The sequence below is a fragment of the Vigna unguiculata genome, chromosome 5, assembly GCF_037176805.1.
Source record: "Vigna unguiculata cultivar grain cowpea cultivar isolate G323 ecotype 2 chromosome 5, ASM3717680v1, whole genome shotgun sequence".
NCBI lineage: Eukaryota > Viridiplantae > Streptophyta > Magnoliopsida > Fabales > Fabaceae > Vigna > Vigna unguiculata.
In genome coordinates this window covers 52,971,835-52,987,727 of record NC_140796.1, presented here as the reverse complement: position 1 = coordinate 52,987,727, position 15,893 = coordinate 52,971,835, and the positions used below count along the sequence as shown (strand labels likewise).

Here is a 15,893-nt window from a genome sequence, read left to right as displayed (position 1 = left end):
TTATTATAAAAGGGAAATCAAAGAATAATGCGTATATAACATGGAAAAATAAAATAAAAAATAGGACAACAAATGAATCAGATTCTGAAGAGAAACCCGTGAAGAAAGAGTCAGCATAGAGACCCATTTAAGTGAAAGAGTACTTTATAGTATTAAAAGATGCTTTAGAAAAAATATATATGTGTACACCAAAATAATTTATTGAAATGCGTAAGAACATTATCCTTAAGAATCTAGGTATATAGCACAAGTCCCCAGAAACATTTTTTTACAATTTTTTTATTCGTATTTATATATTATTTGTTATCATTTTCAATAAAATAATTTATGTTCCTCTTGCTTATTCTCTGTCCACTTTATATATTTACTTTTTCTCCACCAAAAGCGTATGTTAGTTTCCCTGGTGCACCTTTAACATTAGGAAAATTTTGGATTCTTTAGTAATTTTTTTTACTGTATCTTTATAATATATGTGTCTTTACAATATATTGATTATATTATATAATTCATCACCTTCAAGTTATATCATAACTTTTACCTTTCGTTGTAGCTCCTCATTTTGAAGTTTTAATCTCTCTAACAAAAGGTTTTAAAAATATAAAAAAATAATTATATAGATGCTTTTGGTGTATTTTTTAAATTATACATTTTACCTTTATTAAAATAATTTTTCTATTTTAAAAATATATAAATTATACCATTAAAATACATTCTTTTTATGTGATATTTTAATTGGAAATGTTTACTCTTTAATAAATTATTATTTATTTTACAATTAATTACTCATAAAAATAGTAGAATTATATATAGTTTTAATACAATAAAGATCTGATATATAAGAAAATATATGTTTCCTCTAATAAACATCTTTCCCATTATATAAAGAAAATATACCGTTTGATAATATCTTTAATGTCATCTTTTAGTTTAAGAAAACTATTCTTTAATAAATATTTTTTTCATATATTTAATTAAATAAATAATTGAATGACTTTTTTATTTTAAATTAAGCAGATAACTTTTTGTTTTAAATAATAATTATATAATTTCCTTAAAATTATTTTTAATAATGTCGCTGAATTATTTTTTATTTTATAATTAATTAATCATAAAATAATAAAAATTTAAATATAATTATATCATAATCAGAATTTGATAATTTAATTTGGTTAATCTTTTAATTGGACAATGTCAAAAAACAACTGCTAACACGAGTGGGTTGTAAAAATGGGCCTAGTGCAAATCACACGGGCCCAGCCCGTGTCCACTTCAGGACTTGGGAAAAATTGACTAAACTGAGAGGGTTGACTTTTTATGGGATTCCAACGAGGAATTGACACGTAAGGTGAGGTACACAGGAGAGTTGATATGGTTGCCCTCAGGTGAACCCCTCTCCTCTGTTCTGAATGAATCTGCTCTCTCTGCACGGAACACAAAAACATAAAAGTAAATTTTCACAATCACGGTCGCTTCCTACGACAATCGAATTTGCGTCAGCCTCAATTCTCAGTAAGTTTTTTTTGTTTTACCACTTTTACGACTTCTCCCTTTTCTCTTTGGCCACTCAATTGCTTCAATTCCATTCCGATTGAGTTCTAGGGTTTTCCTTCTTCCGCATTCTTAAACGACCGCGTTGCCAGTATTCAATTGAAGCGCTTCAATTATTCTTCCTTGTGATTAATTATTTTTTTTTTTCCAATGGGAATGAACCAAGTAGCTGACTATCTGAGTTTCGTTTGAACTGTAGTGTGTAAGAACTTTACCCGAAGACCTGGAAATTCGCTTTAATACTCTGTTTCACGAGTGAGAAAATTTGGAAAGAGGGTAAAAAGGTCCATCTTTTTTTTTTCTCTCTTGGATGGAACGTGAGACTAGACTAATACATTACACTCCTCTGGGATGATGGAATGTTTTGGGGTGCAAAAGCTTTATTCTGTTACGAAATGATGGATTCTTAAAAATGTTAGTTGGCTTTTTTTTTTTTTCTCACATTTTTATAGAAAATGATTTGTAAATTTCAGTGCTTGTTAACTCTTGGATTAGTTAGCGGTTCTTAATTGTTGATTCCATTTGATAATCAAACTCAAAATTCCGGCAGTTTTTTGTATGTGGTGGTATTGGTGTTCGATTTACAATAAGCTCTGGAGAAGTGGAAAATGAACATAGAATATAATTTGAAATGCTTCTGTTAGTATGTTATGAGTCATAAATTTCTCGTCTTTTTTCTCTTTTATTATTTGGAAGCATAAATTTTGTGTATTAAAAACAAAAAAGAAACTTGTTTGAAGTTGACTGATGTTTTCCATACGATGACATGATTGTTTGTCATACTTTTGAAAGACACGTTCTTCCTTCACATTGACTCTGAAAAGTCTTTGATTTGAGCTTGGTAACTGCCTAACTGGTAAATCCATTTTAACTGTTGTAGTTGTAGCGGAGTGTATTTGTCCTCTGTTAATGACTTTGACTTGTATGGTTTTCTTTCTCTGATACTTTGTTGTACTTATTACATTATATGACGTTTTGTACTCATTTTATGGTGTCTGCTGTTATGCTTTCTTCTTAAAACGAACACATCACTTAAGAATTTTTTTAGTTAGGACAATATAGTTCTCATTTTCTTTCATCGTTTTTATCTTCAATGAAAGAGTGATTTTATCAATTTTATACCCTGTTGTGTAGCATATCACCTGGCCTGAAAATCTGATAGAAGATATTTTGTTGCTGCAGTGGAGTTTGGGATTGATGGCTCCATTAATGGTGAGACGGTAGGAAATGTTACTCTAGGGCAGATTAACAGTTGCAGCACAGCTGATGAAAACAAAGTAGGTTGCAGCTCTTTCAATCCTGCTTATAAACATGATCATGATGATAATATAACTCAAGATTCTTCTGGAGGGGACACAATCCCATCAGGAATTCCTGCAGTATCAGTTGTTTCAGCTGATGAGCCCTATGTGGGACAGGAGTTTGATTCTGAAGCTGCAGCACATGCATTCTATAATGCATATGCTACCCGTGTTGGATTCATCATACGTGTGAGTAAGCTCTCACGATCAAGGCGTGATGGATCTGCTATTGGACGGGCTCTTGTTTGCAACAGAGAAGGTTACAGAATGCCTGACAAACGTGAAAAGATTGTGAGGCAAAGGGCAGAGACTAGGGTTGGTTGCAGGGCAATGATTTTGGTGAGGAAAGTAAGTTCCGGTAAATGGGTTGTTACTAAGTTTATACAGGAGCACACTCATCCATTAACACCTGGAAAAGGTAGAAGGGATTGCATTTACGAGCAATACCCGGTGAGTTAGTGTTCTTTTCTGCAAAACGTGGTTATGATTGTTCTGTTAATAGTTACTTTATCCTTGATAGATAATAGATTAGATAGTCACTCACTTAGAGTTTGAATTTTGCTTATAGAATTTCCACCTTACACAAATTACCGAAAATTGTTTTATGCCAAGCTTTCTCAAATGTAAAATCCCTGATATTTATGCCTACTGACTATTGGTTGCAAGTTTAGTTGATGTTTGAGTTTCCCTATTAAGATGCATGGAAAATGTTTTGACAGCATCTTCTGTTTGGCCTATATGCTTATGTTAGTCCTTGTGAGATCTTATGTGAAGAGTAGCTTGAAGAATTTGAAGATGGTCTCCTTGAATTTAGTTTTTCCCATTCTTACATCTTTTGTTCTATGCAATTTCCAGAATGAACATGATAAAATTCGAGAACTGTCTCAGCAGTTGGCCATTGAGAAAAAACGGTCTGCAACCTATAAAAGGCATCTTGAATTGATATTTGAGCACATTGAAGAGCATAATGAAAGCCTTTCAAAGAAAATACAACACATAGTGGACAGTGTGAAGGAGATGGAAACCAAAGAACAACAGAGTCATAGATAGATTCAGTTCAGTATCCAGTTTTTTTAATTATTTTTCACTGGATGTAACGCAGAATCAAGTGTCAGGGTCATAAGTGCCGCTAGAAATGTCGTGCAATAATATAGTTGCTGACCTAGATATTTACTTCTTTAAGCTTTAGGTGTCAGGTGAGTTCTGTAGTTCAGTTTGCTAAGTTCAATGGAACTCAATAATTCATTAGATTGCTTCAAATTCTGTGATATTTTAGTTGTAGAAGAAACTAGTTCAGTCAATGTACAGGTCCTTTGAATCCATTCTTCTCAAGTTAAGCTAACAATGTGCAACTCATAACAGGCATGCAAATGTCTTGACAGAATTAAATTGTTCCATTGTTGATGTTGTAAAGTTTTATCCGTGGTTCTCTTCTTTGTATAGCATTCAAATAATATTCAGAATGAACAATCAGAATTCAGTTTGTTATTGTCAAACTTCCATCAATGAATTCACTTTTTTATTGCCCGCATTGAGTTACCATCGAACACCGCAATTTTTCTGTAATAAGAGGTGTCATAAGTGCATATGACTAAATCACAGGTATGAAGTTTAAAATAAGGGGTGTTATATATATATTTCGAAACAGACAATCCCTAATGTTACTTAAGAAACACACAGAACGTACAAGTTAATTTTAAAAATACTTATGCATTAACTTTTAAAAAAATTATCATTATCTCATGTATAAATTAATTTTAGTTCTTAAAAAAATTCTCTTGCAAGAGTTTACACTCGCTAAAACCCAAATTAATGCGTGATAATGAAAAAAAGTAAAGTAGACGAAGCCGTAGAAAAAAGTAAAATAAAAAAAACTAAGTCAATGTAGCCATTTGAAAACTCTCTCTGATAATCCAATACATAATTTGCTGTATTTTCTGGTTCTTACTAGATAATGATTCTAACAGTGACTTAAAATTACTCCGTATCTAATAAAAAGGAGCCAACGGTATCACAGAATTGAAGACAAACGAAACTCTTTACATCCAAGTGCAGTTGCAGAAAGAATGAAAGCTCCACTAAGATTCTGAAACACAACTCCATGAAAATAGGAACTGAATAATCCATGACCAAACTCAGTTAAGCAAAACAAAACAAATCAAAAAAATTGTTGAACAGTAAGTACTGATAACATCATCTGCTGTCAGAAGTTGTGCTGCAAGAAGAGTTTCTCTCGTGGAGAAGCAAGACCAATCTCTTCCTCAAGACTTTTCAGAGCATCACCACCACCACCACCACCACCACCACCACCACCTCCAACATTGCCCAAATTCCTCCCTTCTACATTTTTTCCCTCAACATCAGCCTCTGAGCCTGATCTTCTCTGAGAAGAAGTCACACTGGGGAAAGTGATCCATGAGGGTGCTCTAAACTCAAACCTCTGATCCTCCACATCAGTGCTTTCTGAGGCAGACCTGTTTGAAGATCTCTGAGATGATTTTTTGTGCAATCTGTTGCTTCCCAAAACCACTTCAGTTGGCAAAATTGGCTGCTCAATGCAAGGACTCCCCATCAACTGTGCAAGAGCTCTCTCCAAAACTGTAGTCACTTTGTCCATTGAAGGCCTATCCTTCCCTCTCATCCTCACACTTTTACAAGCCACATTAGCTATTCTTCTCAATGCATCAACATCAGAAGGAGCTTTCAAAACCGGATCCAGAATTGAAGCTATATCTCCTGACTTTATCAGAGGCACTGCCCATTGAACAATGTTCCCTTCTTCATACTGCATGTCAATAGCTTTTCTGCCACTCAGTATCTCCAAAAGTAGAACTCCAAAGCTGTATACATCAGACTTTGTGGTGAGGTAATGGAGTCTGTAGTATTCAGGATCAAGATAACCAAGAGTCCCAGCTGGTAGTTCAGCCAGTGGGGAGCTGCTATCTGCAGGACCAAGCAGTGACAAACCAAAATCAGCCACTCTTGCATTGTGTTCTTCATCAATGAGAATGTTTGAGGATTTGATATCTCTGTGAATCACTGGTGGACAAGCATAACCATGCAGATATTCGATTCCGCGTGCTGCTTGCACTGCAATTGTCACCCTTCTCACCCAATCCATTTGCTCTTTCATCACTTTGTTGCCATGAAGGTGTTGATGCAATGAGCCATGAGCCATGTACTCGTAAACAAGTAGTCTCTCTCCACCCTCCTCACAGTAGCCTAGTAGATTGAGCAAGTGTGCGTGGTTCAGCCTAGAGAGCAAGTCAAGCTCGGTGTGAAACTCCTTGGAATTCTTCTGCACGTTGGGATACATTATGGCCCTTTTGACAGCAACAACAGTGCCATCTTTGAGAACCCCTTTGAACACACAAGAGAAACTTCCCTTCCCCACTATAGACTCCTCTTTGAATCCACCGGTTGCTCTTTCAAGTTCCTCGTACGGGAACATCTGTGCTCTCCTAATCTTGAACTCCTCCATGTCTGGTCGGACCTTGGATTTCTCCTTCTGGTGTGAGGAACTCCCTCTTAGTTTCTTCCCCTTTGACCCTCTTGCTGAAGAAGAAGAAGAACACTGACAATCTCTTAGCTTGTAGCGAACATACAACATTGCAGTTATGGACACAATGCAAACAAAGAAAACAGCAAAAGCTATCTCAGCAATAACCACCGGCAGTTGAAGAGACCAAAATCTTTCACTTCTCTTGCCATTTGCAGCATTGGAGTAAGAAGAGGAGCAATTGGAGAGGCATTCTGGTGAGGAACACAGAGAACAGTTATATTCACAAAGTATGTCAGATTTCAAATTGCATCCACTTCTCTTGTACATCTCAGGAGGACAAGCAGCACTGCATGGCATGCAAACATGGGAATCTGGTGTTTTGCAGATACCATTTTGTGAGGTTTCAAAGTACCCTGGAGGACATGGAGTAGACCTACACATTCTTGGTGAGACAGGCAAAGGGAGAGAAGTGGGGAATCCAACACCCCAACAAACAGGCATGTGAGATTTCTCAACAAGCACTCCACAGGTAAAGTAATTCCCAGCACCAATCTCAAAGGCCTTAATCCCACTAGGAACTCTTGTGCCTGCTTTGAAACTATAGCCCCAACAAACCACTCCATGATCATAGGTCTTAATCCCACATGCATGGAACTTCCCTCCCACCACAGAAAGCATGGGATCATTGGGAGCCAATTCAACTTTACCTTGTCCTTGTCCTGAACCTGTCAATGAAATTGAAAGTTCTTCACCCAAATCCAGCAAGCTCCTCCCCCAACAAACAGCTCTAGAATTCACCCCTTCCAAGATTCCACACACATGGTACCCTCCAGCAGAGATCTTCTGGAACCTCATGCCTCTAGGAACCATGTTAATAACCTGGCTACTGGTCTCATCCCCCCAGCAGAACACACTCCTGTTCTGAGAAAACAAGCCACAATTGAACTGAGAGCCTGCTGAGATTGCTTGAACCTGCCCATCAAACACATAGTTATTTGTCATGTTGTAGCCCCAACAATCAACCAAAGAAGTGTTCCTGTGTCTTCCGGTCAATGGTTTCCTCAATCCGCAAACGTGAAAATCCCCGGCACTGATCTCTAGGTACTGAGCTCCCTTAAGCATAGGTTGTGGCACACCCATTTCAACATGGCCACTGCTACCCCAGCAATATGGTTGACTAGAACTCATCAAGAGCCCACACACAAAGCCATCACCGGCCGCTAGACCAAAGAACGGAAAATGTGTTGGTGTTCCATAAATTATGGCTGAGTTCATCCCGTAACAGTTTACAGTGTGAGATCCATCCGGTTTCAAGCCACAAAACGCGGACCCTTTGTCGCCGTAAGAGACGGCAATGGAAGACATGGAGCCAAGACTTGAAACTTGCAACCACAAGCATGAGAAAACCACAACCTCAAATATAGCAACAAATCGAACTGGCCATAGGTTCATGTTCAAAGTGCAGAAATGAAGAACTGATACACTGGATATTGTTCAGAAAAAAAAAAAAAGTAGAATCCTCACTAATGATGTCAGTTGGAAACACCCTTTTGACCACTCAGCAAGAAACACGGTTTAAAAGGAGAGAATCAAGTCCAATATAACTATCAAAAAACATCGTTACCTCATGGTTTTTCACAGTTCCATGGATGCAATGCAAGGAGAAGAGACCCCAAAAAATGAAAAAAGGGTGGTGGGGACATAAAATAACCAGTGGAACAAGGCCATTGCTGGTAGCAAAATCAGAATCTTGATTGTGGGTTTGTATGCATGAGTAAGCAACAATCAGCAGCACAAATGGCAAGAGAGTTTGACTGGATCTTTTGTCCACTTTTGGTGCTTACAATAGAGAAGATGCTATGGTTTTGTTGTCTGGTGAGTTAGAGAAAATTAGCAGAAGAAAAAGCAGGTCCATGCTGTGTTTTGAAAACTGACATGAAATGAAGAAACGGTCACAATAGATCAAGAATTGAAGGTGTTTGAAGGTTGCAAGAAGAAGAGAAGAGAAGAGAAGAGAGAGTGAGGGAGAGAAGGTGCATTAAATGACACAAAACTGCTACTTCTGAATATGTGGAAATGTAGGTGAAGGCATTAAATAACACAGTTAATGCTTTTTGATCTTTCCATTCCAAGTTTTCCTGAATTTTACTTACGTCAACAGAGGTATATTTATCATCCCATGGGAACAAGAACAATCCTTTCCCCAAAAATATTTCCCATTTCAATTCTTTATTCTCATGCCTTCGTGCGTTTATTTTTCACCATGCACCACTGATACCTGTGTAGTAAACTTTCTCATGCATTTTGTTACATTCTTTTTGGTGTAATATAAAATATATTCTTTTTTTTTTAAACTATCTTAATCGTTTCATTACCTTTGATTTGTGGTAGGATGAAAATGTAAAATGTTCATTACAGTAACTAATTTTAGATACTATGCTGACTAGATATCATCTTATAAACATTAAAATAGTTTTTGTTGTAAATAAAAAATTATAATTGATTTGTTAATTAAAATATAAATTGAATTCTAATATTACTTGTCAAGATTTTAATTACATATCTAATTTTAAATTAGAGACCAATTTAAATTAATAAAAAAATATTTTAAATGTTAATAATTTTTAGTTTATATATGTTACTTATATATGTTTCGATTCCAAATTCGTCGAGTAAAAATCATTTGTGTCAATTACTTCTCATTCGAGGTATTATCATCAATCTAATGATGGGATGTCAATGTTCTGATCACAAGTGCGTCGAGTGACATAGCTAGGGTCAATCACCCCTCATTCGAGAAATTGTCCTTTTAGAGTATGTCCATCACAGTTTTACTCTTAAAAGATGTTTCAGAAGGTGAGAAGAGAATAAGTCTTTAAATTATATTTGACCTCAATATCTGAGCAATGTGAGAATTAAGTGTATCTTAGTAATTTTTTAAAAAAACTTTGTTATTTAATTTGTGTATTTGTTAAGAGTTTCTTAAAATAAAAAACATGAAATGAGATGTGTCTAAAAATAAATTAATATAGTTAGGATTATTTTTTTCATTAAATATTTTCAATACTTTGACCAATGTAATGAAATTGGTGAGTCAAGAATTTGACTCTCTTAGATGAGAGGAATACAATTCAAAGGTTAAAGTAGACTATAGTAATGAGCATTAATTATAAGATCAATGTTGATATTTACAATTAATTATATATTTTTGTTAAATATCTGTTTGATTATCAATTAATAGGTTGTAAGCGAATTTTATCACAATTTTAAATTGTTCATTGATGGTTAAATATATATCTAGAAAAATATTTGTGTGGGGGAGTTTTTGAAACTATCATTTATAAAACAAGTACCTGAAGAGGATTTTCTACATTGAAATTTAAAAAAGAACAAACAAATGTAAGAATGAGAATCAATACATGCATCTCTATGAAAGTTTGACCAAGTATAGTAAGATCCAGAAGATGGATTCGTAACAAGTTCATTAGAATTGACTTGATCCTAAAACTTAGCACATTGGGACAACAATACTCTTCACATCCTTAACATAAAGAACAACATTAAAATCACTAAAAGTACACAAAAAATCATGGAGATTACAATAGAAGACCACAAAGAACAATGAACATTGTAAGTAGTTACACTATAAACCCCAACAACCTGTATTTTAACATCATTGACCATAACAACAAATGAAATAAATTTACCAGAAATATTAATAATATCAAACGTGAAGTCACTTGTACTCAAGAACCACAATCTAACAACCTTGGCAGAAGAATCAAAGACAACCAACAAATTAAAGTTCAAACAATAAGAAAAATATCATGATAAGAACTAAAAGAAGTTATTGGTTCAACTAAAAAAGAAAAGTGGGTTGGTGCTCAGTAATCAAATTTCGTAGTATATTAAGAGTTTTGTCATCAGCCAACCCCCTTAAATTCCAAAAAATGCCTATAAAACTCATGATTGTTTTTTAGAATTCCCAACTTTTGAGGATTTAATGATGGTGTTATTTGGAGGTCTTCCCCTGCCTGCATTCCTAGTAGTTTGAATCGGCTCATCATCTTTTTTTCTATAGTAGAATCTTCCCTTTCTTCCATCACATTAGCCCAATTAAAAGCTAATTTCAATTCTTCCACAAGGCGAACCTCCTCATGCGTAAAAGAATTAGGGATTATTTGATTTGGAAGAGGTGAAGCATGCAATTTTTTCACTTAATGCTGATAGTTCTCCTGGTCTAGATGACTTAGGTGGATGTTTTTATCACTCTTTTTGGGATATTGTTCCTATTGATGTTTGTAAAGTTGTCCAATAATTCTTTTGACATGGTTGGATCCTCCCTGGTATGAATTCGAATATTGTTTTATTTATTCCTAAAGTTGATGGGACAAAACATATAATTGACTCTCGTTATATAGCAATGACTAATTTTTGTTTCAAACTCATTATGAAAATTTTAGCTTCGACTTACGGTAATTGCTAGTAGAATTATTTCTCTCAATCAAAATGGTTTCATTAATTGTAGAAGTGTTAAATATTGTATTTGTGTTACTTTTGAAGCTATTAATCTTCTATCTAAAAAGGTCAAGGGTACGTAGTAATATAGGCGTTAAGATTGATATAATCAAGGCTTTTGATACCGTCAATTGACATTTCTTGGGAATTTTGTAAAAAAGGGTCAGTTTGACCACAAATTTGTAAAAAAGGGTCGTTTGAATTTTTAATTGCAAAATTGGGTCGTGTCGTCAGGGGGAGGACGACTTTAAAGGTGAAGTCGTCCTCCCAAAGGCCGGTTTTCACTTTGGCGTTAGTGAAGTCGTCTTTGCAGATGACGACTTCATTTTAGGTTTTTTTTTTTTAAACAGTAAATGATAATAAATTGAAATAAAAATAAAAATAAACTTTAATATATTTTTTAAATGATTAAAAATTAAAATACAATAATTTAGTAACTTGAAAATAATGAAACAGTCATCTACGTCCTCCGGTTCCACATGTTGGTTTTCTTCTGGATCTGTTGGGACGTGTTAGTGGTTATTTTTATTATGTATTGGTTGCGAATTTTTATTATGTTATTTTTATTATGTGATGTATTTTTTAAAATTAATTTATTATACTAATAAAACAATACCAATAAATTAAATATACTATACAAAAATTTAAGAAATGTAAATGATTGAAAAAACTGGAAATTAAAAAATTATAAATCATAAAATAAAACTGGAACGAAAAAAAATCAAAAACTAAAATCGGCCTCCTGCCGGACGACTTCATCACAGAAACCGGCCGGAGGCCGGACGACTTCATTAAAAAAAAAAAAAAAAGGAAACCGGCCTTTGGGAGGACGACTTCACCTTAATGTCGTCCCACGCCAGACGACACGACCCATTTTTGCAATTTTTTTTCAAACTGACCCCATTTTACAAATAAGCCTTCAAACAGACCCCATTTTACAAATTTCCCACATTTCTTACTTCAAGTGTTGCGCTGTTTTGGTTTTCATGAAGGATTTTTGACATGGATTCTTCATATTTTACAATCTGCTCATATTTCTATCCAAGTTAATAGTGGTTTGGTTTAAAAAATTTGTAAGCATATGTAGTTCAAAGTTTTTCATCTTTCTCATGAAAGAAATCATTGTGCTGATAAGTTAGTTAATTTAGTTTTGATTCTTAGAGAACAGTATAAGTGGTTTAATGTTTTATCTCCATGTATTTTATTTAGATTTTGTTCTCATAATAGATATAGTTTGTTTATATTTTGTGCAGTGTAATTTTTATCATGGATTTGGTGTGATTCCCTGTGCGTTTGTATTCTTTTATTTTATTTTTTTTAATAAATTTTCATGTGATAACAAATAATTGATAAACTTTGGGATGTCAACATAATTGAGATATCAAAGTTTATAGTGATGCATAATATAATCTTATTTGGAGAATTAATAGAAATTGTTCTAACATTTAAGTTGGTGGTCATTTAATCTATATCGTATTGGATAATAATTAAGATAATGCAGAAGTTCAAATTTTTTGTTAATTTTTTTTATATTGTTCTTTAGTGAGTACTAAAAAAGCATTGATATTGATATATTAATTTTTTTAATATATTTTAAAATGTCATCCATCAACATATTTTAAAAACACAATAACATAAGAAAATTCAATAAAAAATTCAAATTTATAATGCAACATGTTTCTTAGTTTTACAGAAATGAGAATGAGAAAATATATTTTTTTTTTGTTTTTTAGAAAATTATATTAAATTTCACTATAATAATATCACCCGAGAGAATGATTAAAATAATGGTACTAAAATATCTATACATGTACTCGTAGATCGGTATTTCATTTAGGTTAAAATACTCCCTTAGTCCATGTTTTTGTTGAAAAATCTCAAATAGGTCCTAAGATTTTTTTTAGTCTCAATTAGGTCCATATTTTTGAAAATGTGTAACAATTAGGCCCATTCCGTTAGTATGATGTTAACGGTGTTAAGGACATGCCACGTGTCAGCTCCTCATTTTTTTAAATTTTTTATTTTTAATTTTTTTAATTTTTTTTTTTAATTTTTTTTAAAATTTTTTATTTTTATTTTTGAAAATTATTCATGCCACGTGTCACATCAATATTGTGCCACGTGTCAAGTCAGTAAGGTGACACGTGTCAAGTCATTGTTTGAATCTCAATTTGGTCCATATATTTGTTATTTTAATTATATTTTAGTCCATTTTTTTTTAATTTTCAATTTCCTCTTCTCTAAATTGAGATCAAATTTAACTTTTATATAAATTTTATAATGATATTTTTATTAAACAATTTTAATAATATTAAGTTTATTTTATATTTTGTTTTAAAATTTTAAAATATTTATTTTAACTTGTTACAAAATTGTTTTAAATAATTTATATACAAATGTTAGAGTTGGTTTAAAAATAAAAAATTTATAAATTTAAATATAAAATTTTAAAACAATTTTGTAAAAGGTTAAAATAAATATATTTAAATTTTTTTAAAAAAATGGACTGAAATGTAATAAAAATAACAAATATATGGACCAAATTGAGATTCAGACAATAATTTGACACGTGTCACCTTACTGACGTGACACGTGGCACAATATTGACGTGACACGTGGCATGAATAATTTTCAAAAAAAAAATTAAAAAATTTTTAAAAAAATTAAAAAAATTTTAAAAAATTTTAAAAAATATATTTTTAAAAAATCAAAAAAATGTGGAGCTGACACGTGGCATATCCTTAACACCATTAATATCATACTAACGGAATGGGCCTAATTGTTACACATTTTCAAAAATATGGACCTAATTGAGACTAAAAAAAATCTTAGGACCTATTTGAGATTTTTTAACAAAAACATGGATAAAGGAAGTATTTTAACCTTTCATTTACCGCGCCTAATAAACCTCGTGATTATCACGTGGGGATCCAAAATTTCATATATGTTTTAGTTGGCTTTGATCAATTTTATTCAAACTCATTGTTTTATAGCGCATTTCTTTTTATTATTATTATTATAAGTTTTTTGGTAGCTTCTAATTACTTTTCTATCAAACACAAACATAAAATTTTGTTTACTTTTCTTAGGCTTTGTCATTCAACCACGCCACATCTATTAAACAAACCCTATCAATTTAATATTAACCATTAATTAAATGCTAATCAAAATAGTTTCTATATTTTGATATCGGAATTTTTTATTTGTCGTTTCTCATTAATTTGCTTTAAATTGTCTGTTTTTGAGTTAAAAAGGTTGAAATTTCAACTTCAACTTTAGTGAGATAATATTGTTACGATGAATTACTGTATTCTATATATATTCATTTTGAAATCTAAAAGTTATGTCATATTTTTATTTCTAAAAGACATTTTGACGTCTTAAAAAATTAAATGAGAAAAATTTATTAAATCATCTTTGATCTTAACTCCTAACTAATATATGACGTAACAAAACAAAATAGGATATAAAACTAACTTTGCATTAGTTCATGAAATAAATTGTCATAAAAATAAAAATAAAAGGATTTCTTTCTTATATTTTATTTTATACCTTACTAAACCTCATCCTTCAGTGATATTTTGAAATAAAATGGTCGTAACTTGGAGAATAAAAGAATCTATTGTTTTTTTATATTGAAATTTATTTTCGTTTTAAAGATTAAGAAATGCTAAGCCTTAAAGATAAAGGTTTAATTCTTAGTTATACAATAATAACGATATATATATATATATATATATATATATATATATATATATATATATATATATATATATATATATATATAGAGAGAGAGAGAGAGAGAGAGAGAGAGAGAGAGAGCAATTAATGTTCTTAAATTGTTTTTTGTGTTGGAGAAAAAAACTTACCTAGTGACAAAACAAGATTATTTTTCGAGACACTCATTTGAAATATCACACACTTTAATTAACTAAGAAAGGACCATGTTTTGAAATTTCAATGAAAATTAATATTAATATATTTAGATTTGTTTAGAGAAAAACATGTTTACAGTGTCTGCAGTTTTTTTGTCAAACTAGGTTTTAGTTCCTACACTTTAAACGTGTTGATTAGTCCTTCAACTTTTATAATATGTAAAAGTAGTTTTTCTTTGTATTTAAATTTAGTATTTGCTAGTGAGTTTCTACTATTACAGCTAAAAGAAATAATTAAATTCACATAGTTTCCAAAGTTTGAGAACTAATTTATTGATTTAAAATGTATAAAACAAATACAGAAAGTGTATAAAACAAGGGAAAAATACGTTTTGATCCATTAAATTTCATAAGAAAAATACGTTTTGATCTATTAAATTTCATAAAAAATTATAGATGATCCCTCATCGAAATTTTGTCACTATTTGATTCTAGTATTATTAATCCTTCGGTTAGAACAGTCTTAAAAAAATTGATAAGTGACAAACAACAACATAATAAATGTTGACACGTCTTGTAAGATATCTTTCACATATAATTATATATATATATATATATATATATAAATGATATATAAAAAAGACTTAAAAACACATTTTTTCCAGTTATTTATAAACAATGCATGGTATTTTTAAGTTAAAAAAATTACAGTAAGTGTTCTTCATGTAATAGATAGATAATTAAAAATAAAAAAATAAAAATAAAAATATTACAGTACAGTTCATCATATTTTTTAATTAAAAAAAGTCATTTATTGTTAACCCTATCATTCTGCCTCGAGCCCACAAAGTAGCAGATTTATTAGAAGTTCAATTGAGGAATTCAATGTAACGTTAACAATTTCTTAACACGTTAAACGAAGAATGAATAACAATTAGCTAAAATTATTATGCAGGTTGATTGTCATATTTTCTAATTTAAGTTGAAGTTTCATATGGATAATTCTGGTTAATTTTCAAGGTTATTTTATCCTGCGAGTAACAAAATTAACTAATTAAGGAAATGAGTAATCTTGATTTTGTAAGTCTTATATAAATTTAAATACTCTATATATATATATATATATATATATATATATAAAACTCTAAT

General features: G+C 31.7%; 2 protein-coding genes across 2 annotated transcripts; one reads left to right on the top strand and one right to left on the bottom strand.

Moving 5' to 3' along the window:
• Positions 1-1,359: 1,359 nt before the first annotated feature.
• LOC114183580 (uncharacterized) lies at positions 1,360-4,262 on the top strand. Its single transcript, XM_028070653.2, has 3 exons — positions 1,360-1,509; positions 2,731-3,299; positions 3,705-4,262. Exons 1-3 carry the CDS (start codon positions 1,407-1,409, stop codon positions 3,897-3,899), a joined length of 867 nt encoding a protein of 288 aa, XP_027926454.1. The 5' UTR covers positions 1,360-1,406; the 3' UTR covers positions 3,900-4,262.
• A 447-nt stretch (positions 4,263-4,709) lies between these two features.
• LOC114183874 (serine/threonine-protein kinase-like protein ACR4) lies at positions 4,710-8,403 on the bottom strand. The gene is made up of 2 exons (XM_085673918.1): positions 7,976-8,403; positions 4,710-7,834 (listed from the first exon to the last, which is right to left on the bottom strand). Exons 1-2 carry the CDS (start codon positions 7,978-7,980, stop codon positions 5,053-5,055), a joined length of 2,787 nt encoding a protein of 928 aa, XP_085530044.1. The 5' UTR covers positions 7,981-8,403; the 3' UTR covers positions 4,710-5,052.
• Between the last annotated feature and the right edge of the window lie 7,490 nt (positions 8,404-15,893).

Bases quoted from the DNA above. Each gene is read 5' to 3' on its own strand.
- LOC114183580 (XM_028070653.2), top strand. From the start codon at position 1,407: ATGAATCTGCTCTCTCTGCACGGAACACAAAAACATAAAAGTAAATTT. The intron at 1,510-2,730 runs GTAAGTTTTTTT...TTGTTGCTGCAG, and splicing joins TGCGTCAGCCTCAATTCTCA to TGGAGTTTGGGATTGATGGC. The intron at 3,300-3,704 runs GTGAGTTAGTGT...TGCAATTTCCAG, and splicing joins GCATTTACGAGCAATACCCG to AATGAACATGATAAAATTCG.